At 43.2% G+C, this 26,069-nt stretch overlaps 1 protein-coding gene across 4 annotated transcripts in view; it reads left to right on the top strand.

The window, feature by feature from the left end:
- The window catches only part of LOC146817852 (amine sulfotransferase-like), a 388,273-nt gene that overhangs the window by 284,455 nt on the left and 77,749 nt on the right, over positions 1–26,069 (top strand). For 3 of the 4 annotated variants that reach the window (XM_085611332.1, XM_085611333.1, XM_085611334.1), the window contains 2 exons: positions 5,682–5,776; positions 13,933–14,113. In XM_085611332.1, the coding sequence (XP_085467458.1) occupies positions 5,682–5,776; positions 13,933–14,113 (276 nt within the window). Of the gene's footprint in view, positions 1–5,681; positions 5,777–13,932; positions 14,420–26,069 lie in introns of all 4 variants that reach the window. The other variant, XR_014963025.1, reaches the window with a different exon arrangement.

Genomic DNA, 26,069 nt, shown 5'->3' with positions numbered 1-26,069 from the left:
AAAGCTGAGGGACAATAAGCTTCCTCTTAGCTCATCTGTATTTAAGAATTTTTCCAAGCCGTAAGAACTGAGGGAAATATACTGAATTAAGTCACTGCGTGAGGCCATAGACAAGCGGTATGAAGGGGGATAGGGCACTGCAACAAAATGGCGGGCGCTACTCAGCTCCGGTCCGCGGGTGGCGAAAAGTTAAAAAAAGCATTGTGAATCCTCTCACCCTACTTGCAGCCGAGGTTGCATTCCAATCTGCATGTGTTCTGCTAACGAATGCTTCGGCTTTGAGGACCAGGTGACCACTTCCATTCAGCCAGAGTAGGCACCTCCGCCCCTGCTCACCTCCAAGCAATATTACGTTTTGCTATCATCAATCCCATAGTAGTCCATAGTTGCCCAGCACGGTCAAGGCTAGGAGGCACACTGTGGAGGTCTGGGCAACTGTTTCTCCATACGCTCCTTTCATACATGTGATTATTGCATTCCAGTATCTTTGGAAGGATGCACACTCCCAAATGATGTGGAAAAGGTGAAAACACCACTGTATGTTCTTCTACACCCCACATCTTCAAGTCTGCGCTTTTTAACCAGTGCAGTGCATGTGATATATGACCTATGAAGTATTTTACTTTGAACAAGTTGTAGTGCCGATGATATTGGCTCCTCTCGAGTAACGCAAGTGCCTCCCTCCAATCTTCCTCCTCCAACTTCCCAACCTCTGCCTGCCACTTTTCGCAGAGATTTATCAACGGGTCAGGTTGATTATCAATGACTTTTTTTTTATGTCAACGGTATGGCCTTGCTCGGCTTCTATTCAGTGATGAGCCTGTCCTACAGAGGAGAAGCCCCCGGCAAAACCTCCCCCTCTAATTTGCCCCCCTGAGAGCGTGTCTTATTTAGGAATATCAAAATAACTCCCTATCAGCTAATTCATATTATTTTTGGAGTACCGAGAATGGGATAATTGCCCCCCTTACCCGCAGATCCTTAACCTTAGAGATAGCGATGATGTCCCACACCAAGCTTCCCCAGGTTCTCTGCCCGAGTGCCGCCCTGTCACCCCACCCCAACTGTTTCGTTACTCTATGCCAGATTGCAACTGTCCATGCTGTCAACCCTGTGAGTTTCTGCTTCTTTGGGTTAGTATATAGTACCTCTTTGAGGCCCCGAGTCCCATGATCCACTCATCCATATAGCACCTCGGATCTCTCTGTCCCCGGTAGGCCCATTTATTGATAACCCCCAGCTGTGCCACCCCGCCCGGATATTGGGAAGTGCGATACCTCCATCGTACCATCCCTGAACCAATTTATGAGTAGCAATACGGGGTGACTTCCCATCCCACAACAGGCTGCGAACCTCCCCGTCTATTGCTGAAAAATATGAACCTGGAATCTCATAGGGTGTATTCTGCAGGGCGTGGAGAATTTTGTGGACGTGCCATCATTTTGAATAATGCCGCCCCTTCCCAGCAGGGATAGCGACAGGGTCCGCTAATGTTGTACATCTCCCTTGAGCCTGGCCAGTGGGGCGAGAAGATTCTTTATGTAAAAGACCTCCTCACCGGAAGTAACATGTATCCCCAAGTAGGTGAACCCTTCTGCCTCAATTTTGGCTCCGCATCCCCTCGGCAAGGCCAGGGCGGCGCCCCGTAGGGGGAACACCACTGACTTGGACCAGGTGATGGTGTACCCAGAATACTGACTGAAGGTTGAACAAATCTGAAGGATTCTGGCAATGGAGGCCCTTGGCAACACACATATAACAATACGTAGTCTGCGTACAACGAGATTCTGTCCTCTCTCCCAGCTGTCCACCTTAATCTCCGGATTACTGGGTCCCTCCTTATCCAGATTGCCAGTGGCTCCAGTATCAAGGTGAATAAAAGCGGGGACAACGGCCAGCCCTGTCTTGTTCCCCTATTTACGGTAAAGGTATGAGATTTATGCCCGTTGACAACCACTTGGGCCAGTAGGGCGGTATATAGCAGACGGAGCCACAACAAGAAATTTTCCCCCAGTCCCATACGTTTTAGGACCGCAAACATATAAGGCTACTCGACAGTGTTGAAGGCCATGCAGGCTTCCATTGATAGTATAGCGTATACTCTTGTGTGGTCTCCCTTTGGCTGAGAACTTCATGTAGCCGCTTCAAGTTTAAGGCAGTATTCCGGCCAGGCATAAAACCAGACTGGTCCGGATGCACAAGCCTAGTCACATCTAGGATCAATCGGCGAGCGAGTACCTTGGCTAAAATGTTAACCTCTCTGTTCAGAAGGTAGATGGGTCTGAATGAAGAGCACTCCTCTGCTGGCTTTCCAGCCTTATGAATGACCACTACAGACGCCAATCTTTGGTCAGTTTTCCCACCTGCTCACTTTCCTCAAACATGTGTAAGAGATGGGGTACCACCTTTGTGGCAGACAATTTAAGGAATTCTATTGGGAGGCCATTAGGCCCCATGGCTTTACCGGATTGTATACTCTGTATGGCAACCCCTATTTCCTCCGCTGTAAGATCTTCCTCGAGCTGTTCCCTGTCCACCTCTGGGAGAACTGGGATTGGGACATCTTGTATTAGGTCCAATGACTCCTCTATCGTGCCGAGTGCCTCCGGGGAATAGAGTTGCACATAGTGGTTTGCAAAGGCCTCCGCGATATTTTGAGGATCTCGTAGCCACTCTCCCGCCAAGCCTCCAATGGCCATGACCCATCTCGCGGCCTTCTCCCTCTTGTCTAGCCAGGCAAGTAGCTTGCTCGCCTTATCCCCCAGTTCATATACTTTATGTTGTACCTTGTGGAGCTTACTATTGGCTGACTCTGCGTCTAAGCTCTTGTATTCTTGTCTCTTCTGGGCCAGTGAGTGTTGGGTACTTTCCTCAAGCAAGGAAGCGGGGACCTTTCCAGAGTCAATAGCTCCCTTTCAATTGCCTCTTACTTGGCCTTCACTTTTTGTTTTTTAATAACATTGCCTATGTTGCATATCTGCTTGAAACTTTAAAAACAAGTAGATCTGCTTTGGGCTCTTTAGAGGGATGTTTCCTGCAGAACCAGAAAAAGGGGGGCACAAAATTTCAATTCCCCCTTTTAATTCCCTCATGATTGTTTGCTCTTTGGTACAGAAAAAATGCTAATTTGTGTTTAAAGCAGTGCTTGTGTGGGGTATGACAAGGTTACATTTTAGAGATATTCGGAGCATTAATTCACCCATCCCTCATGGATTAGCAAATCCTTGTAGGGTACATGATATCATTTAAAACAAAATACAGGTACCTCATTGGACCCCAGAGCTTTTCCACCAGCAGACATTGTGGATTCGCAGATCTGTTGTGCTCTGAGTGACTGGCCATCACAGAAACAGTTCTGTTGCAGGGAACATTACGCAACACAATGCACAGAGCACTGAATTGGGAAAAAGAAAAGGGCACAAGCAAGCATGAAGAACCTAGTCTGGCCTCTAGTCCCATTTGAGGGTACACAAAGGAACACCCCTGGTATAAAATTAAAAATCAAAACATCTTTTTTTGTGTGATTTGCGGGCTCTAAGCAGGAGTAGTGCACCTTAGATGCCTTGTGCCACAGAATTCACAAATATGGCATGAGATCTGTGAAAACTTCATAACATTGGAAAAAAAAGTACTTTGGGCACTAATGCTGTGCTTGGTAAATGTCCACATGAAGGGGTTGGCTGCCACACAGCAAGATGGGAGCAGGGCCTGGTCACAGTGGACGGCACATTCTCTGTGAAAAACCCAGCCGTGCAAAACTAAAGGGTGTATGCTGCCCGGGTTGGCTGGCTAAGGATAGTTGGGAGCCAGGGTGCAGCAGAGGCAAGGCCGTGAAGTCAAACTTTCTGCAGATGACTCAAGGCTGTGAGCAGCTGCGATTGGTCACCCATGGTGGGATGGGTTTGGGACTTGGCTAGAGGCCAGGCCCAGTGACCAACCCCATGGCACAATGTTGAAGGCCATGCACTCTGAGTGTTGGTTGCCCATGAGTTGGGTCCCTGTGGAGGGTGGCGCAAAGTGCTTGGAAGCCATACCATGTGGCCAATACATCATTTCGCCAGGCCTTAAGTTGTGCACAGTGAGGGCTTGAGGGTTGGATGTCTGTGGAGTGTTGGCCCTAAATGGCCAGGCATTCTGACGAACACTACCCTCCGGGCAAGGCAAAACCCTATACAAAGCTGGGGACGGTCACCGGCAGAGTTAGACACAGGAAACTCTTGGGGCCCGATTCACAGAACTAACTTAAGACAAAATCCTAAACTTACTACCATTTTGGTATTCACAGAAGGCACTTTCTCATTTTGGTATTCACAGAAGGCACTTACTCATTTCGGTATTCACAGAAGTTAGGAGTCCTAACTTTAGGACTCCTAAATGCCTTCTGTGAATACCGAAAGTCTTAAAATTAGGATTTTTCTCAATGTAGTAGTAGTAAAGTTAGGACTCCTAACTTTAGGACTCCTAAATGCCTTCTGTGAATACCGAAAGTCTTAAAATTAGGATTTTTCTCAATTTAGTAGTAGTAAAGTTAGGACTCCTAACTTTAGGACTCCTAAATCCCTTCTGTGAATACTGAAAGTCTTAAAATTAGGATTTTTCTCAGTTTAGGAGTAGTAAAGTTAGGACTCCTAACTTTAGGACTCCTAAACTGAGAAAAATCCTAATTTTAAGACTTTCGGGATTCACAGAAGGCATTTAGGAGTCCTAACTTTAGGAGTCCTAACTTCTGTGAATACCGAAATGAGTAAGTGCCTTCTGTGAATACCAAAATGAGTAAGTGCCTTCTGTGAATACCAAAATGGTAGTAGGTTTAGGATTTTGTCTTAAGTTAGTTCTGTGAATCGGGCCCTTGGATTTTGTATATCGTCAGCAACAAAAAGTCATGTTAAAGATAAGGTATTGTTGACTATTGTACCTCAACATATGTTTTGAAAAACCTGTGAATTTCACCTAGAAAGCCACATTTGCAGTGCAGTTATGGTAACAAATTAAAACTGAAAAGGCACAGAAATTTGGAAGTTATGGTTAGGAGTATGATTCATAACTAACGTAACAGCCTTGCAAATACATAACACGTATATCAAATTCAATTCATATGACTTTGCAATATTTATACCAATACTTAACACCACCTAAATGTGAAATGTTATTAAATAAACACATCAACAAATCAATTATACTGCATTCAATAATGCATACTGCATTCATTGTCATTTCTGTCAAAGTGGTAAGGGAAATGTGCTATGTGATCACATCTGTAAAATAATTTACAACATGATTAATGGCATCTGTTTCATTAACAGTGTGATCAGGAACATTGATTTGACATGGAATAGTTAAAAGTTAGTTTTGTATGGTTACTGAATACAAAACTGAAATAGCCCTGAAATGGATCTGCTATGGTGTAGAACACACCATGTACCTTGGTTGGATTGTATGTTAAAATTAAACCCATTTATAAAGAGCAAATCAAAGAGTTGGGTGGGGTACGTTGAGCATTGTACCTTTGAAACTTTGAGCATTAACTTTGCAATTTCAAACAAGAAACACTTTTTTAATACGCCTGATTCAACATTGTGCAAAAATAAAAATACATTAATGTGGTGGCAAATTACATATTAAACTGTGTATGCAGCAAGAGAAAGTTAGCAAAATTATTTATCTTTTAACATTTTCGTTAGTTTTTGGTGGTTCCTGGTTTGAACATGTCAGAGGCTGGGTCACACATAAGGAGAATTTCAATTTCCTATTAATTTCGTTTGAGGATATGATAAAGGTAAGCTTGATGTTACAGTGTTTATCCTCCTATTTAATATTTTAATTACCATTGTTTAATATCTATGCTGTTATTTAGTTGTTTGTCATAGTTATTACGTCCACAGCATCGTAGCATGTCTGGGATCTGAATATAGGTATTTATTTGAAATGGTATGTTTTTCACAACACCTCTCTCTGATTCGTCACTTGTTCGGCACTGTTGGCTCAAAAGAGCAAAGGAATAGCTATCAAAATGAACACCAGTTCGGAGCCAATTGGCGGAACAAAAGGAACGGAAATCGTCAAAATAGTTTGGTATTGCATTTAGTCATCCATAGCTCAGCTTCAAATACAAATTAACAATCACAAAATATTTTGCATGATGACTAGATATCAATATATTTATTACATAAATGTGATCACTCTTATATCTCAATTGTTGGGTTAATGGTCTCTTGTATAATTGAATGTTTTCTTTATGCTCATGCTGATTGCAAAGCTTTCTCTTGAGTGTGACTGATTTATTTTTTGATAATCAATTTTATTGAATTTTGAATACAACAAAAACAAACAGCACCATTCAGAGCTACATCATATAAGGTAAGACCAAGGGAAAAACACTTCACAGTGGCATCAAGGCTATACACATGTAAATCCTGTATCGACATATCCACTTCTAATCTGAAGACCAAATCACTCCACATTAGTCTTCTATCACTCCCACCCATTTGCCCCACATGTGGCGAAATTTCTTAGGGCACCCCCTGGCTACATAAAGAGGCCGCTCCTGCGTGGCACACCAGTCCACCCCCCTGCGCCAGCGCACCAATGTGGGCGCGGTATTGTCCAACTAGTGAGCAGCAATGTGCCTCTTGGCTACCACCAGTGCTGTATTAAGGAAGAGTTTCTCAGCCCTGTTGCCATCCAACCCATCGGTGATGCCCAGCAAAACACGTGTAGGGTCGAGAGGAACCTCCCAGCCCAAGATCTCCATCAGTTCTCGTGTTAAAGACTCCCAATACCCCTGTATCACAGGGCAAAGTCACACCATATGATAGAAGTCTGCGTAGGAGTGGGAGCAACGGGGACAGAGGGCATCAGGCCAAAGCCCTGCGTGGTGGAGACGCAGCGGTGTAAGCTAGGCAGCATGCAGAAAGTATACTTGGACCAGCCGGAGCCTCACTGAAACCGCAATTGTTTTAGGGGCCATCAGGGCGTCTCTCCAGTCCTCATCTACCGAGCCCCGAGCCAGCCCTCTCATTTATCTCAGAGTTGGGAGAGGGAGTTGGGGGTATTTTTGGTGAGTGATCGATAAATCCGGGAGATCCCTCCTCTCCCCAAATCGCTGGTCATGACTTGAGCCTCAGGTAGACTATACTCAGGCAAGGGGGTGCCATCTGGGATGTGGGAGTGGAGAGCATGTCGCAGCTGCAAATATCGGAAAAATTGAGAGGGGTGGAGGGAGTGCCTGGCCTGCAAGTCCTGAAAGGAGCGTAGATGGGTACTGCTCCAGACATCGCCCAACAAGGATACCCCAATGAGGTCCCATTGCCGGAACCCTGACAAGGAAGCAACCTCTCGGAGCCTGGTGCCGCACCACAGGGGAGTGTATTGGGTCAGCCTGCCCGCCTAGCGGGTATGACGTAGTGATGCCCGCCAAGCCAGGAATACTCCGCGCGTGACTTCAGGGAGAGCCCGAGGAACAACAGCTCCGTAAAACATCCCCTGGATAGAGGAGCAGCCCATGGTGTGCAATTCCAAGCAATACGCTGGGTCAGACCAGTCGCCATTAAACCAGTCGTGGATCGTAAGGAGTCGAGTCGCTAGGTAGTAGAGATAGAGGCTCGTCATTCCAAGTCCTCCATCGAGAGGTGGGATTCGGCATTGGGCCAGGGCCAGCCTGGGCCTCCGCCCCCCCCAGAGAAACTTAGCAGCCAGACCATCTATTTCACGGAACCAAGACCTAGCAAAGGAGTGATGTGTATTCTGAAGCATATACAAAAAGTGGGGTAGAATCATCATTTTGAACAGGGCTATCCTGCCCAGAGGGTTCAGGGGCAGTGTGCGCCATTTAAGGAGGTCGGCGCGGACCCGCTTAACCAGTGAGGTGACGTTGAGTGACCACACGAGTTCGGGGAGAAGGGATATCCAGATCCCCAAGTACTTGAAGGACTGCCGTCGAAGGGGCATCGTCGACTGCCAGTTAAAGCACTCGCGCGACAAGTGCAGGGGGACAAGAACGGACTTGGCCGGATTTAGCCAAAGGCCGGAGACGCATTCAAAGAGGTCCAGTGCTCGAAGGCATCTGGGCCCCGATTGGGCCGGGTCAGCCAGAAACAGCAATACATCATCTGCGTAGAGAGCGATTTTATCTTCTGCAAAGCCGGGTCACCTCCAGCCAGTGAGGGAGTGGTCACATCGAATAAGGCAGGCAAGGGGTTCCATTGCCAAAGCAAATAGGATCATGGAGAGGGGGCATCCCTACCGTATACCCCGTCTAATTGGGAAGGGGTGGGATAGAGCTCCATTGACAAGGACCTGCGCCCGGGATCGGTGGTAGAGAGTTCTCACCAAGTTGCCGAAAGGAATGCCAAAGTTCATCTGTTCCAAAACAGCCCCCAAATAGTCCCAGTCAACCGAGTCGAAAGCCTTCTCAAAGTCTACAAGAAGGAGAGACAAGTAGGGGGTCAGCAAGTGCCAGTTCGCAAGAGCAAGATGAAGGCACCTAAGACAATGTCTAGTCCCTCGGAGAGGCATAAAGCCGCATTGGTCTGGGTGAACCAACTTAGCTAGATGCGGTCATATGCGTTTGGCCAAGATGGAGGCGAAGATCTTAAACTCAGTATTGATGAGTGAAATGGGACGATAGTCCGAGCAGCAATGTGAGGGGGGCTGGGACTTGGGGATCACTACAATGGTAGCTAGGTCCGTCTCCCGAGCGGAAAGAGCCACTGCTTCATTGTACATCGCGATGAGAGGCGATACCAAGGTATCTTGGAAGGACGAATAAAATTCTTGGGGGAGCCCGTCCGGACCAGGAGTCTTACCGGCTGCCAGGCGTGAGATGGCATCAGACACCTCCTCAGGGGTGAGCGAAGGTCCAACGCTGCCGCTTCAGAGGCACTAAGGTGCGGAAGGCAGAACCTTTCCCGCCGGAGGAGCTCGGAGAGTGAAAGACCAGGCGTCGGTGCCGAATAGAGGGTAGCATAGTAGGTGGCAAAGCATTGAGCCACCACTAACGGAGCATGATGGAGCTCACCGCTCGTATCAGCCACTTCCGAAATTATACGGTTGGCCATAGGGTAGGTGGCAAGGCAATGGAGAAGCTTCTCATTTTTATCTCCTCAGCCTTATACTCGGGCCACGGATGTGGTCCTTGAACTCCTTGTCTTGGAGGAACCAGGCGTTGAGTCACCAAAGTGGATGGGAGGATGGGGGGAGGGCAACTACGTGTAACATCACTGGGGAATGGTCCGACAGGCCCCTAGGGAGGATAGAGATTGCTTGAATCGCTCGGTAATCCTGGGCCGGCAGAAAAATGTAGTGCAGTGAGAGGCCAAGGTATGAGTGTATTGTCGCGCAGTAAGGTACCAAAGTCTCCAGGCGTCCCCGAGACCCAGGCTAGCAGCCCATGTCGAGAGGAGACCGGGTTGGGCAGTCCTGGAGGCAGAAGGAGGAGACGCGGTGTCATGGCCGGGGTCCATAATTGCATTGAAGTCACCCCCCACAACAGTTAGTCCCAGGGGCAGAGCAGCGACCTGCGAGGTGAGTCTACGGAGCGTGGGAGCCAACAGGGCAGGAGGGGAATAAACAGCCAGTAGGTTAAGCAGGCGTTCCTCAAGGGTCCCTTACAGAAGAATAAAACAGCCCTGAGGGTCGTGTGTCACTTTACGCGCTACCAGGGGAAGAGTGCGACGTGCCAGGATAGCAACCTCTCTTGACCCCCTTCTAAATCCAGAATGCCAAACAGCGCCATAGCATGCAAGGAAGGGACAGTGGTGGCCTACCAGATGGGTCACCTGAAGCAGGAGTATGTCCGCGGCCTGACGCTGGGCATATTGCAGGACGGCTGCGCGCTTGATCCTGTCCAGCAGGCCATTAACATTCCAGGACATTATATGGAGCGAAGACACCCCGCTAGAATCGCCGGAAAGAAGGAAGCCATGGAGGCAGCATGGCCGCGAGCGGGATGGCAGGGATAGTGGAAGTGAGGTGATGCCCAGAGCCCGTGGACATGGTGTCATAGCATTGCGTAAAATGTGTTCAACCAGATATAATGGAACAAAGGTGGTGCAGAAAACAAAGAAGATAAAAAACAGAACAAACACGAGCCGGAGCTCCAACCCCTCCCAACCCCCCACCCTACACTTCAGGAACTGAAGCATCTGTCACCCAAACAGTAAACAGGGCAGCTGAAACACCAAGCTAAAATGCTTGGAAACAGGGAAAGTCATGGAGGACCTCTCCTCATAGTAGGATATCCAAATCTATAGCCATCGGTGACCAGTTAGTCACTATGCAAAGTGCTAGCCTTGGTTGATACCAGCCAACATCTGAGACAACAAAACAAGCGCTGACATCGCAGCGATGGGCTCAGACCGGCCCTGAGAGAAGCGTCGGGAAAGATCAGTGTCTAGGAGGCCCAGCAAGGATGGGCTGATCCGGGGACAGAGCGGCCCAAGGATCCAGCACGCCGTCTGGCAGGGGAGGTCTCCCCAGGTCGCCCAGGTGTGTGTCCCCGCGAAGGGCCCATCAGAGAGTCCGAGCGAGCACGTCGTTGGCCCCTGCGCCTTCCGGAGTGCCTGCGTCATGGTCGGAGGATTGGCATGTCCCGCCGGGCATCCTCAGTGCTGCTGGGTGGAGCCGAGTTCTGGGCGTTCAGCCGCCACGGACATTCCTCTGTTGCCCATGTCCATGCCTACTCAGGTGTGTCGAAGAAGAGAGATTTGTCTTGGAAAACCACTTGCAGCCGCGCCGGGAAGAGGATCCTGTACTGAATGTTAAGCGAGCTTAGTTTTTGTTTGACCTCACCAAAGGAACGACGCTGGGTCTGGAACTCCCGGGTGTAGTCAAGGAAAATCATTATCGTCAGGTTCTCATGCTTGAGAGGCTGCTTTTACCGAGACTCGGCCAGGATAGCATCCGTGTCCCTGAAGTTGAGGATTCGCAGGATGATTGGTCGGAGAGGGGCACCTGGTTGCGGGTGGGCGGGGGGCGAGCGAGTGATGCGCCCTCTTGATCTTGAACCAAGGGGAGAGAGAGCCCTCTGGCATCCTGGAGCGTATCCAGCGCGCCACAAAGTCCGCCGCCCGACCCTGTTCCACACCCTCAGAAAATCCAATCAGGCGGAGATTGTTGCGGTGGGCTCGGTTTCCAGCATCCTCAGCCTGCCGATGTAGCTCCTGCGTGTGGGACTGAAGTTGGGTCACCTGGAGTTTAAGCTAATGGACGTCGTCCTCCACGACAGACACACGGGACTCCTCTTCTTTAATTCGGGCATTAGCATTGCGGAGGTCCTGCCGGATCAGGGTCATGTCTACGCGGACCTCCGCAATCTTGCCCTCGACCGAGGACTGCAACGCCTGAATCGCCTGGAGGATGGTGGAGAGGTCAGTCGCAACGGGAGTTCCTGTGGCCACGGGACCACCGGTAGCTCCGGCGTCCGTGGTGGTAAACCGATCCATCTAAGTTTGGGTGGCAGGAGTCTTGGGTATCTTGTCCCTGACCATGGTTATCTTCGGATAAGGAGAAAATGAGGTGCGGGCCCCGGGGGCAGGTCGACCAGCAGGAAGATAAGGGCGGAGGATGGAAGGGGGGGCAAGGTGCGTCTAAACCACGCCGCTCTGAGATCAGTCTCAACGGCCCTCGCAAGGGGCCCCAGTGGGCAACATAGCAGTTCCAGGCCCTCCAGTCCGCAGAGGGTAGGGTTGAGGATGGCCCCGGGCCTCCGGGCCCGTCAGAGCAGGGGGACCAAGGTCAGCCTCCTGATGCCCAGTCAAGGGGGTAGTCCGAGCCTCGGCAGGGACCCGGTCAAGCCAAGGCCAAGAGAACACCGCCGCTTGATGTCGCGGCCGAGAGCCTCCGAGTGTGACTGATTTTGAGGAGAAATGTCTTGCGGAAACTGGTAAACCGGATGCGTGCCTCAGCTGCATGTGCTGAACTAGCAATATCCCCCCCACTTACACAAAATTAATATTTTGTTAGCAAGTACATACCTCGAATATGCCTACTTTGCAATGATGTAAACTGAACAGTTGTGAAGGAAAGCTATGTGAAATCATGCATGCTCTTGAACAGATGGTTAAAGTAGTAAAATCATGGTAAAAAATATTGTGAAAGTCCTGATTTTCTCATGGATGTTTTTGCATAGCACTATGCTCTCGCATTGCACACGTACAACCTGGAGTTCTCCCAAGAAATATGCATTTTACATACACAGAAATTGCTACAATAAATGCCTTCAACCCAGCTACCTCTTGTATCACTTGTTGACTTTATGCTTGTCTTTGACAATGTACAGTGCTCTGCCGGATTTTGGCTAGGTTCACACTATATAAATAACACATACACACATTCTTATGTATAGACTTCTTTGATCAACCCTAATGGAGACATGCATTAGATTAGGTGACCAGTTAAGTAAGTAAGTAGTCACTTGAACACAAATGCACTCTTCTGAGCAAAAAATTTGATTAAAAACCTAATACTAAGAACACACCTACTGAGACGACCAGGTCGTATTACTGATATGACGCACTGTCCTCATTTGCACCATGGCTCATCTTTAAACAGTTTTGCCGAGCACAAACAGGGACAGTGGACCTTATTACAATGAATGCTCAGCCCGCAGGGCAGATGCAAAACTGCATTGCCTTAGGGCAGAGCATTAAGTGATATGTGAAGCAGTGGGTTCATGTTTCTCTGTGCAGGCAGCAACCCACCCGCCCTTTAAATAGGGGTTAGAGAGCACCCTGCAAGCGGGTGCAGTAAGTGACCACACCCACTGGCACCGGGATCCCTGGAGGTTCCATGGGACCGCTATTCACTTCTCCAGATGGTTGCCCTCAGGGGGAGCACTGAAAGTGTGCCATCTTTTTGTGGTGCATTGTCAGTGCACTGCCTTAGGGCCTGTTTGCCTCTACACCTGCTTTTGTATTATGGCCATGCCAATGAAGAAGCCCTCTGAAGACAAGGATGGTGCTAAATGTGCGCTAGAGGTATCAATACTATAGAAGTGGCTTCACAAGCGTCTGGGGTCCCTTATTTAATACCATAGTGCCCCAGGGACACACAAAGAGGGCTCACACTCATGTTTAATCCGCGGGGCACTAGGTGTAATATGGCCACTGAAAGAAGTGAAGACATTGCACCAATAAATAACAGAATACAGTGAGTAAAAACAAAAATACATATTTAGAAAGATTATAATGGGCTAGAAGAAAATGTAAACAATCATAGAAAGCAGATTTTGAGAAATCCAAATCATCATCAATATTGGCAGGTAAAACACATTCACAAACTCGGTGTTAAGGAAAAATCTCCTACAATTCTATCCCCCACACCTGTCCAAAAGAAAGAGAATGACTCCGACCTCCACAAAATCCACTATTATTTACCTTCCTGTGAATCATTTATGAGGACCGTAAAATGTAGGTTTGAATTGCTAAGGTTTTATCATTTGTCTATTACATATTTGACAGGCTTCTTGGTGCCAAAAGTCGACACAGTGAGCTACTTTAAAATGCAAATGAGCAAAAAGAGATGAGCTTTCAGACTTAAAAAAAAACTTAAGATAAATTCCCAAGTTAGCTCAAGTTGCAAATAATCATGGATTGAAAAGGGTCTTCCTTCTAAACCTTATTGTATGTAAAGTAGTAGTAAATTGTGATAATCTAACTCACTCTTTGCCTTAAATTGCCCACCTCTAACGTATCTCACCAATTCACCAATGGATAAGACGATGTTATTCCCAATACCCTGCTGGTGCTAGGGGTACCTTTGGCCACTCTGTATGCCTAAATTCACCATAAACTCAGGTTTTACTTATGAAATCTGACATGCTAAAATGCTGGAAAATTGCAGCATTGCTTTGTTGTTAGTAGGGTGCTTTCTCTCTTATTGAAAATATGTTATCTTTGCCTACATTTTTTTTAAAAAACTTTCACATTCTTTTAGGACCTTCGCTCTGTTGTTCTGAAGATATGCCAATTTGTAGGACGCCAGCTGACTGATCATGAAATTGATATTGTCCTCGAAAAATCTGATTTCAAGAAGATGAAATCAGACCCAAATGCAAACTATGAATTCCTGGATGTGAAAATTGTGGACAAACAACGAGGGAATTTCGTTCGCAAAGGTAAGAAATACTAACTACAACAAATGCGAAAAGATTGGCAAAACGAATAACGGTGACATTTTTAAAAGTATTCAGACCAAGATTTTGCAGCATAAAGTGCCACCAAGAATACAAAGTGGTAAATGTCTTATAGACGAAGGAAATAAAAAAAGTCATTTGTCAATTCTTGAGAAACTTGTCTTACTTGTTGGAGAGTGCATCTTTACACAAGATCACCGTAGAAACAAATGTAGGAATGTTCTTGTTTTCCTCGATTAAAAGTGAATAATACAAGATTATTATAATTCTGACAGTTAAGTGGCTTAGGTGTGGAAGAAAAGGGGGTGGCCTAGTATAAAATTTACCAGGACTGCAATATGCACAGCTATAAAATTGTTTCAACATTTAATTCATTTCACTTCAAAATAAACAATGATCATATGCAATTTTATCATGTGAGCTTCCACGATATACATGATCATTCAATGTGTATACATTTATACAGTAATAAACGCAAGTTACTAATGAAATAATTTTTCAAACACCCAATGCATTTCGGGACATTTGTGGTCCCTTCTTCAGGGGTGAGCTGTTGGAGAAGAAAGGAGAGTGTATGTCAGAATCTGCACGGTGCGTGAACAGAATGTCGTGTTTTTTAATTTAATAATGAGGTATACGATACCTTTCAGTAGTTCACATGAGTTACATGTTTGTATTCTGTGGAGAGAGTTCAAGACAATGAAAGTATAAGAACAACTAATCTCTCTGTGAATTAATAATGATAAATAATGCAAGGAGCCCCGATTTCGTACCTGGACAGTTATGTCATTTTACACGATTCTCATGTTGCTAACGAGGAAGAATCTGCAGAAATAAAAACTCTATATTAACTACGTTGTGTGAAGCATTATGTCTGGATACACTCAATGCTTAAAGCCAAGCTCACCTTAATAACAACAGTTCAGGTGGCGGTGAAAACCGTTACTGGAGCAGTATGTTACTGATCTGAAAATAAAGGACGAACCTTATATTCCAGTCAAATTTTTAAGTGCAAACCCATAGAAATGGGGTCGTAAAGTGTAACGTCCTTACCGATTCGAAGAAACGTTCGTGATGAAGTATGTCTCGGTCGAAGTTGGTAGTTCATCAGTATCAGGTGAGTAAATAGTCGCGCTGTAAAGCGTGGACATAGAAACTAAAAAAAGACTACGAAGCACCATGATCGCGAAGAAAGATTCGAGCGTTACCTCTGCGCTCGATACAAATCTACGAAATCTATTCACCTTAAGTGCAGTATATAGATCATCTGGTTGAAAAATAGAATGTTATTAGAACCATCGAAAATGGTTCGAATAATTTTCAGAGTAGAATGAAGACGCGATGAAGCATGCTTAGTGTGCCCGGGTCGTATGTCAATAAAGTTCTAAAAAAAATGAAACCTGAACGAATGTTGTTGATGGATGTATATAAATTATGTGACCGCCAGAGTGTACCTGGCTTCATAAAATAGTGTGAGTGAGCGTAGTTTATACGCTGAATGTCAGCAACAGTATATCAATTTAAACATAATCAAATAATACATATGAATCATATGGTCAAACATAACGTCAACAAATATAAAACATGATCATAATCAAATATTACGTTTTATGGTCTATGTCTAAGGGAGTTCAGAAAAAAAGGACCAGTGTGTGGGGAAATATATGTGCGTGTAATGTCAGGTAGGAAATAAACGTGGGTTGAATGCATTATAGGTTAAAGTGCTTTCATATTGAGTCGGGGTCCCAGGGTGGAGTACAAGTATCAGATATGAATATTCTTTTAAAGAAAGCAAGCCATCTCAAATTTGTCGTTGAGTCCGTGCGGAGTAAGAGTTTTAAGCTTCTTAATCCAGAATGCCTCTCTTTGTAAAAGATACTTTGAATTGTCGCGATCTGTGTGTTTTGGTACTTCTTCGATGATCTGAAATTTCAGTTGGGCAATTTGGTGCCGTGATTCCTCCCAGTGTGTCGCTAAGCTAGACGTCGTGCTTTTGGTGCGTATTTTGCTTTTATGTTCCGTCAATCTGATTTTCATTTTCCTCTCTGTTTTACCGACGTATAGTAGCCCACAAGGGCATTTTATTGTGTAAATAACATTTTCTGAGTTACATGTTGTGTTGCTGTGAATTTTAATTTTTTGACCCGTGGATGGATGCAATAAAGTATCACCTGTTATTACATTGTTGCAATGTGTGCAGTTCCAGCATTTCTGTGTGCCTTTACTTGGTTCAAGAGACCTTATTGGTTTTTGTTTTTTGGATAATAATTCTTTCAAGTTTTGGGCTCTTGTGAAGGCGAATAGTGGTTTCTCTTTGAAGAGATCTTTGAAGTCCGTTTCCAATTGGAGTAAGTTCCAGTGCTTGTTGATAGTTTGTTTAATCTTCCTGGATGCTGTGGAGTATTTAGAGACAAAAACTGTACGTGTGCTCGTGTCTTTTGGAACTTTCTTCAGCAACTCTTCACGTGGTCGGGTCTTGACTTTGTTTAGTTGTTCTAAAACAAGTTTCTCAGGATATCCTCTGTCTGTATAGTTCGTTATTTGTTGATGCCATGTGGATTCACATGCCATATCTGTAGAAGAAATTCTTCTCGTTCGCAAAAATTGGGACACTGGTAGATTCCGGATCAACGAAGGAGGATGGAAACTGCTGAAAAGCAGAGCATTATTTCTGTCTGTTGGTTTTTTGTACACACTCGTTTGTATTTCGCCTTGTCCAATGTCAATCCATACGTCTAAAAAAGCAATAGATTTGCGGCTTATTGTATGAGTGAATTGAATTCGAGGATCGATCAGGTTTAGTGTACGTATGTTATTGATAAGTTCTGGTTCTGACTGATTCCAAATGAGGAAGATGTCGTCTATGAAGCGTTTGAAGAATATAAGACCTTCTTTCCATGTGGGGTCCCGGAGGATATAGTCATGTTCGAATTTTGCCATATACGTATTAGCGTATGCTGGTGCTCCTGGAAATCCCATAGATGTTCCATTTAGTTGTATGTAGAACTTTTCTTCCCAACAAAAGTAGCTGTTTTGTAAGCAAAACTCCAGTAGTTGTATAATGAAATGCTTAGGTATTTGTGTATTTTCTTGTTGCAATAAAGCCCATTCAACTGCTTCAATTCCGTTAGCATGTGGTATCGAAGTGTATAATGCTACTACATCAATAGTGCATAAAATCCAATTTTCTGTATTTAGGTGATTAAACATTTGTAAGTTTCTCAGGAAGTCCGTAGTATCTTCAATGTAAGTCTCCCAATTTTGAACAAATGACTGTAAGAATGTATCGATAAACCTGCCTGGTTTTTCAAATATTGAGTCGCATCCGGAGACGATAGGTCTAAATGGAGGATCCATCAAATTTTTGTGGATCTTTGGTAGTAGGTAAATTTTGGGTCTCCTTGGGAAGTCAGTCCAAAGGTATTTTTTGGTTGGTAGGTCAATCCAATTGAGTTCTTCCGCTTTATCCAACATGAGATTGAGATTGTTGGAAATTTCCTTTGTAGGGTCTTTATCAAGTTTTCCATAAGTGTCTTCGTTTGTGATGTGTTCGAGAACTTTCCTTTGGTAATGCTCGGAGTTCATGATTACTAATCCTCCCCCTTTATCTGCTTTTGATATTGTAATTGTTGGGTTTCTGGCGAGTCTGATTAAAACACTTTTTTCCGCTCTACTCAGATTGTTTGTTTTACTAGAATATTTTATCTTTTTTAGGTCTTGTTGTACCAATAGTTCAAATGTGTCCAGAGTTTTGTGGGACACTGGAGCAACAAAAGTGCTCTTTGGTTTGAAAATTGGGAGTGATACATCTGTAGTAGAGTTATCCGATGTGTCTTGGGGGCAAATGTTGGTGAAAAAGTTACGAAATCTCAAGATTCTCATGAATTTATATAGAGCTACTTCTGTCTCCAATTCTGTGCTGTTATAGGTGCTCACAAAGGACATGCCTTTGTTCAGTACTTTTTCCTCGAACGATGTTAGTTTTAGAGAAGAGATATTTATGATGAGGCTTTTGTTTGGCTCCTCAGGCCCTTTTTGCTTTTGTCTTTGTCCTTTTCCTCTCCTTGTTTTTCGGTACCGCTGATTGTTTTGGTTTGACTCTTGTCTGGGGGTCTCCCTTGCTCTCTGCTGGAGTCCAAAAAAGAAGATGAAGAACCTGAAGTGCTAGGTGTTGCACCTGACGAACTTTCTGTTGGTGGTTTGGTCGTAGATTTTGAACTGGCGCTGCCTGTAAATGAAGCTCTCTGAGTATCAATGTCTGAATCGGATACAACACTTTCCTCTGAGGATGCTTGGGTGGTTTTTTTGGTGGTAAATCTTCGTTGTGTGTATACATCGGCCCAAGTATAAACTTCATTCATCTTATAATCAATTGTATCTCTCTTAAATTTTCGCAATTTGGTTTCTTGTAACTCTTTTCCATATTTCTCTAGTTTAAGGTTGAGACTTTCTAGGAATTGTCCCCATGGTTCAACTTCCATTCTTGTTGATAATTCAGTTTTTAAAGTGTTTATTTCTTCTTCTAAATCCCGAATTGTTTTGGACAGTTCCTCAATTATCAGCAGTATCAGATCCAGAGAACATTTATTTAAAATGGAGTACCATTTTTCCATGAATTGTGGGTTGTTTTGAAGCCTGAAAAGCATTGGACGTATTGATAGTCTTAAACCACGCGGGATCCGTTTGACTCGATGGTATTGTATAAGTGTAGAAGCGTGTAAACGTTGGTTCAATTCTCTTCTGGTGAGGTATTCCAGTTGGCGTAATTGTTGTGTGACTGATCCGCTCTGTGCGTCAAATGATTTTGTCTCCTTAATTAAGTTGTAAATTTCATTTGCGTCTTCTGTTGTGTAAACTTTAGTTGTGGCTCGATTTTCAGTAATACTGGAGATAGATTCGAAAGACATTTTTATGCGGTGCAGTCCACCAAAGTCGCAAAAGTGAAAACGTTGAAAATGGGTGGTGGGCGCACTCGTTTTTTAGGAGATAAACTGAGATTATGACGGTAGGCGTGCAATATTGCCTTATGCTTGCGTGGCACGTGGTATGAAGGAAAGGGGGTGGCCTAGTATAAAATTTACCAGGACTGCAATATGCACAGCTATAAAATTGTTTCAACATTTAATTCATTTCACTTCAAAATAAACAATGATCATATGCAATTTTATCATGTGAGCTTCCACGATATACATGATCATTCAATGTGTATACATTTATACAGTAATAAACGCAAGTTACTAATGAAATAATTTTTCAAACACCCAATGCATTTCGGGACATTTGTGGTCCCTTCTTCAGGGGTAAGCTGTTGGAGAAGAAAGGAGAGTGTATGTCAGAATCTGCACGGTGCGTGAACAGAATGTCGTGTTTTTTAATTTAATAATGAGGTATACGATACCTTTCAGTAGTTCACATGAGTTACATGTTTGTATTCTGTGGAGAGAGTTCAAGACAATGAAAGTATAAGAACAACTAATCTCTCTGTGAATTAATAATGATAAATAATGCAAGGAGCCCCGATTTCGTACCTGGACAGTTATGTCATTTTACACGATTCTCATGTTGCTAACGAGGAAGAATCTGCAGAAATAAAAACTCTATATTAACTACGTTGTGTGAAGCATTATGTCTGGATACACTCAATGCTTAAAGCCAAGCTCACCTTAATAACAACAGTTCAGGTGGCGGTGAAAACCGTTACTGGAGCAGTATGTTACTGATCTGAAAATAAAGGACGAACCTTACATTCCAGTCAAATTTTTAAGTGCAAACCCATAGAAATGGGGTCGTAAAGTGTAACGTCCTTACCGATTCGAAGAAACGTTCGTGATGAAGTATGTCTCGGTCGAAGTTGGTAGTTCATCAGTATCAGGTGAGTAAATAGTCGCGCTGTAAAGCGTGGACATAGAAACTAAAAAAAGACTACGAAGCACCATGATCGCGAAGAAAGATTCGAGCGTTACCTCTGCGCTCGATACAAATCTACGAAATCTATTCACCTTAAGTGCAGTATATAGATCATCTGGTTGAAAAATAGAATGTTATTAGAACCATCGAAAATGGTTCGAATAATTTTCAGAGTAGAATGAAGACGCGATGAAGCATGCTTAGTGTGCCCGGGTCGTATGTCAATAAAGTTCTAAAAAAAATGAAACCTGAACGAATGTTGTTGATGGATGTATATAAATTATGTGACCGCCAGAGTGTACCTGGCTTCATAAAATAGTGTGAGTGAGCGTAGTTTATACGCTGAATGTCAGCAACAGTATATCAATTTAAACATAATCAAATAATACATATGAATCATATGGTCAAACATAACGTCAACAAATATAAAACATGATCATAATCAAATATTACGTTTTATGGTCTATGTCTAAGGGAGTTCAGAAAAAAAGGACCAGTGTGTGGGGAAATATATGTGCGTGTAATGTCAGGTAGGAAATAAACGTGGGTTGAATGCATTATAGGTTAAAGTGCTTTCATATTGAGTCGGGGTCCCAGGGTGGAGTACAAGTATCAGATATGAATATTCTTTTAAAGAAAGCAAGCCATCTCAAATTTGTCGTTGAGTCCGTGCGGAGTAAGAGTTTTAAGCTTCTTAATCCAGAATGCCTCTCTTTGTAAAAGATACTTTGAATTGTCGCGATCTGTGTGTTTTGGTACTTCTTCGATGATCTGAAATTTCAGTTGGGCAATTTGGTGCCGTGATTCCTCCCAGTGTGTCGCTAAGCTAGACGTCGTGCTTTTGGTGCGTATTTTGCTTTTATGTTCCGTCAATCTGATTTTCATTTTCCTCTCTGTTTTACCGACGTATAGTAGCCCACAAGGGCATTTTATTGTGTAAATAACATTTTCTGAGTTACATGTTGTGTTGCTGTGAATTTTAATTTTTTGACCCGTGGATGGATGCAATAAAGTATCACCTGTTATTACATTGTTGCAATGTGTGCAGTTCCAGCATTTCTGTGTGCCTTTACTTGGTTCAAGAGACCTTATTGGTTTTTGTTTTTTGGATAATAATTCTTTCAAGTTTTGGGCTCTTGTGAAGGCGAATAGTGGTTTCTCTTTGAAGAGATCTTTGAAGTCCGTTTCCAATTGGAGTAAGTTCCAGTGCTTGTTGATAGTTTGTTTAATCTTCCTGGATGCTGTGGAGTATTTAGAGACAAAAACTGTACGTGTGCTCGTGTCTTTTGGAACTTTCTTCAGCAACTCTTCACGTGGTCGGGTCTTGACTTTGTTTAGTTGTTCTAAAACAAGTTTCTCAGGATATCCTCTGTCTGTATAGTTCGTTATTTGTTGATGCCATGTGGATTCACATGCCATATCTGTAGAAGAAATTCTTCTCGTTCGCAAAAATTGGGACACTGGTAGATTCCGGATCAACGAAGGAGGATGGAAACTGCTGAAAAGCAGAGCATTATTTCTGTCTGTTGGTTTTTTGTACACACTCGTTTGTATTTCGCCTTGTCCAATGTCAATCCATACGTCTAAAAAAGCAATAGATTTGCGGCTTATTGTATGAGTGAATTGAATTCGAGGATCGATCAGGTTTAGTGTACGTATGTTATTGATAAGTTCTGGTTCTGACTGATTCCAAATGAGGAAGATGTCGTCTATGAAGCGTTTGAAGAATATAAGACCTTCTTTCCATGTGGGGTCCCGGAGGATATAGTCATGTTCGAATTTTGCCATATACGTATTAGCGTATGCTGGTGCTCCTGGAAATCCCATAGATGTTCCATTTAGTTGTATGTAGAACTTTTCTTCCCAACAAAAGTAGCTGTTTTGTAAGCAAAACTCCAGTAGTTGTATAATGAAATGCTTAGGTATTTGTGTATTTTCTTGTTGCAATAAAGCCCATTCAACTGCTTCAATTCCGTTAGCATGTGGTATCGAAGTGTATAATGCTACTACATCAATAGTGCATAAAATCCAATTTTCTGTATTTAGGTGATTAAACATTTGTAAGTTTCTCAGGAAGTCCGTAGTATCTTCAATGTAAGTCTCCCAATTTTGAACAAATGACTGTAAGAATGTATCGATAAACCTGCCTGGTTTTTCAAATATTGAGTCGCATCCGGAGACGATAGGTCTAAATGGAGGATCCATCAAATTTTTGTGGATCTTTGGTAGTAGGTAAATTTTGGGTCTCCTTGGGAAGTCAGTCCAAAGGTATTTTTTGGTTGGTAGGTCAATCCAATTGAGTTCTTCCGCTTTATCCAACATGAGATTGAGATTGTTGGAAATTTCATTTGTAGGGTCTTTATCAAGTTTTCCATAAGTGTCTTCGTTTGTGATGTGTTCGAGAACTTTCCTTTGGTAATGCTCGGAGTTCATGATTACTAATCCTCCCCCTTTATCTGCTTTTGATATTGTAATTGTTGGGTTTCTGGCGAGTCTGATTAAAACACTTTTTTCCGCTCTACTCAGATTGTTTGTTTTACTAGAATATTTTATCTTTTTTAGGTCTTGTTGTACCAATAGTTCAAATGTGTCCAGAGTTTTGTGGGACACTGGAGCAACAAAAGTGCTCTTTGGTTTGAAAATTGGGAGTGATACATCTGTAGTAGAGTTATCCGATGTGTCTTGGGGGCAAATGTTGGTGAAAAAGTTACGAAATCTCAAGATTCTCATGAATTTATATAGAGCTACTTCTGTCTCCAATTCTGTGCTGTTATAGGTGCTCACAAAGGACATGCCTTTGTTCAGTACTTTTTCCTCGAACGATGTTAGTTTTAGAGAAGAGATATTTATGATGAGGCTTTTGTTTGGCTCCTCAGGCCCTTTTTGCTTTTGTCTTTGTCCTTTTCCTCTCCTTGTTTTTCGGTACCGCTGATTGTTTTGGTTTGACTCTTGTCTGGGGGTCTCCCTTGCTCTCTGCTGGAGTCCAAAAAAGAAGATGAAGAACCTGAAGTGCTAGGTGTTGCACCTGACGAACTTTCTGTTGGTGGTTTGGTCGTAGATTTTGAACTGGCGCTGCCTGTAAATGAAGCTCTCTGAGTATCAATGTCTGAATCGGATACAACACTTTCCTCTGAGGATGCTTGGGTGGTTTTTTTGGTGGTAAATCTTCGTTGTGTGTATACATCGGCCCAAGTATAAACTTCATTCAGCTTATAATCAATTGTATCTCTCTTAAATTTTCGCAATTTGGTTTCTTGTAACTCTTTTCCATATTTCTCTAGTTTAAGGTTGAGACTTTCTAGGAATTGTCCCCATGGTTCAACTTCCATTCTTGTTGATAATTCAGTTTTTAAAGTGTTTATTTCTTCTTCTAAATCCCGAATTGTTTTGGACAGTTCCTCAATTATCAGCAGTATCAGATCCAGAGAACATTTATTTAAAATGGAGTACCATTTTTCCATGAATTGTGGGTTGTTTTGAAGCCTGAAAAGCATTGGACGTATTGATAGTCTTAAACCACGCGGGATCCGTTTGACTCGATGGTATTGTATAAGTGTAGAAGCGTGTAAACGTTGGTTCAATTCTCTTCTGGTGAGGTATTCCAGTTGGCGTAATTGTTGTGTGACTGATCCGCTCTGTGCGTCAAATGATTTTGTCTCCTTAATTAAGTTGTAAATTTCATTTGCGTCTTCTGTTGTGTAAACTTTAGTTGTGGCTCGATTTTCAGTAATACTGGAGATAGATTCGAAAGACATTTTTATGCGGTGCAGTCCACCAAAGTCGCAAAAGTGAAAACGTTGAAAATGGGTGGTGGGCGCACTCGTTTTTTAGGAGATAAACTGAGATTATGACGGTAGGCGTGCAATATTGCCTTATGCTTGCGTGGCACGTGGTATGAAGGAAAGGGGGTGGCCTAGTATAAAATTTACCAGGACTGCAATATGCACAGCTATAAAATTGTTTCAACATTTAATTCATTTCACTTCAAAATAAACAATGATCATATGCAATTTTATCATGTGAGCTTCCACGATATACATGATCATTCAATGTGTATACATTTATACAGTAATAAACGCAAGTTACTAATGAAATAATTTTTCAAACACCCAATGCATTTCGGGACATTTGTGGTCCCTTCTTCAGGGGTAAGCTGTTGGAGAAGAAAGGAGAGTGTATGTCAGAATCTGCACGGTGCGTGAACAGAATGTCGTGTTTTTTAATTTAATAATGAGGTATACGATACCTTTCAGTAGTTCACATGAGTTACATGTTTGTATTCTGTGGAGAGAGTTCAAGACAATGAAAGTATAAGAACAACTAATCTCTCTGTGAATTAATAATGATAAATAATGCAAGGAGCCCCGATTTCGTACCTGGACAGTTATGTCATTTTACACGATTCTCATGTTGCTAACGAGGAAGAATCTGCAGAAATAAAAACTCTATATTAACTACGTTGTGTGAAGCATTATGTCTGGATACACTCAATGCTTAAAGCCAAGCTCACCTTAATAACAACAGTTCAGGTGGCGGTGAAAACCGTTACTGGAGCAGTATGTTACTGATCTGAAAATAAAGGACGAACCTTACATTCCAGTCAAATTTTTAAGTGCAAACCCATAGAAATGGGGTCGTAAAGTGTAACGTCCTTACCGATTCGAAGAAACGTTCGTGATGAAGTATGTCTCGGTCGAAGTTGGTAGTTCATCAGTATCAGGTGAGTAAATAGTCGCGCTGTAAAGCGTGGACATAGAAACTAAAAAAAGACTACGAAGCACCATGATCGCGAAGAAAGATTCGAGCGTTACCTCTGCGCTCGATACAAATCTACGAAATCTATTCACCTTAAGTGCAGTATATAGATCATCTGGTTGAAAAATAGAATGTTATTAGAACCATCGAAAATGGTTCGAATAATTTTCAGAGTAGAATGAAGACGCGATGAAGCATGCTTAGTGTGCCCGGGTCGTATGTCAATAAAGTTCTAAAAAAAATGAAACCTGAACGAATGTTGTTGATGGATGTATATAAATTATGTGACCGCCAGAGTGTACCTGGCTTCATAAAATAGTGTGAGTGAGCGTAGTTTATACGCTGAATGTCAGCAACAGTATATCAATTTAAACATAATCAAATAATACATATGAATCATATGGTCAAACATAACGTCAACAAATATAAAACATGATCATAATCAAATATTACGTTTTATGGTCTATGTCTAAGGGAGTTCAGAAAAAAAGGACCAGTGTGTGGGGAAATATATGTGCGTGTAATGTCAGGTAGGAAATAAACGTGGGTTGAATGCATTATAGGTTAAAGTGCTTTCATATTGAGTCGGGGTCCCAGGGTGGAGTACAAGTATCAGATATGAATATTCTTTTAAAGAAAGCAAGCCATCTCAAATTTGTCGTTGAGTCCGTGCGGAGTAAGAGTTTTAAGCTTCTTAATCCAGAATGCCTCTCTTTGTAAAAGATACTTTGAATTGTCGCGATCTGTGTGTTTTGGTACTTCTTCGATGATCTGAAATTTCAGTTGGGCAATTTGGTGCCGTGATTCCTCCCAGTGTGTCGCTAAGCTAGACGTCGTGCTTTTGGTGCGTATTTTGCTTTTATGTTCCGTCAATCTGATTTTCATTTTCCTCTCTGTTTTACCGACGTATAGTAGCCCACAAGGGCATTTTATTGTGTAAATAACATTTTCTGAGTTACATGTTGTGTTGCTGTGAATTTTAATTTTTTGACCCGTGGATGGATGCAATAAAGTATCACCTGTTATTACATTGTTGCAATGTGTGCAGTTCCAGCATTTCTGTGTGCCTTTACTTGGTTCAAGAGACCTTATTGGTTTTTGTTTTTTGGATAATAATTCTTTCAAGTTTTGGGCTCTTGTGAAGGCGAATAGTGGTTTCTCTTTGAAGAGATCTTTGAAGTCCGTTTCCAATTGGAGTAAGTTCCAGTGCTTGTTGATAGTTTGTTTAATCTTCCTGGATGCTGTGGAGTATTTAGAGACAAAAACTGTACGTGTG

Source organism: Triturus cristatus, chromosome 6 (assembly GCF_964204655.1).
Source record: "Triturus cristatus chromosome 6, aTriCri1.1, whole genome shotgun sequence".
Classification (NCBI taxonomy): domain Eukaryota; kingdom Metazoa; phylum Chordata; class Amphibia; order Caudata; family Salamandridae; genus Triturus; species Triturus cristatus.
Note: the sequence above shows the minus strand (reverse complement) of the source record. Positions and strands in the feature narration are given on the sequence as shown.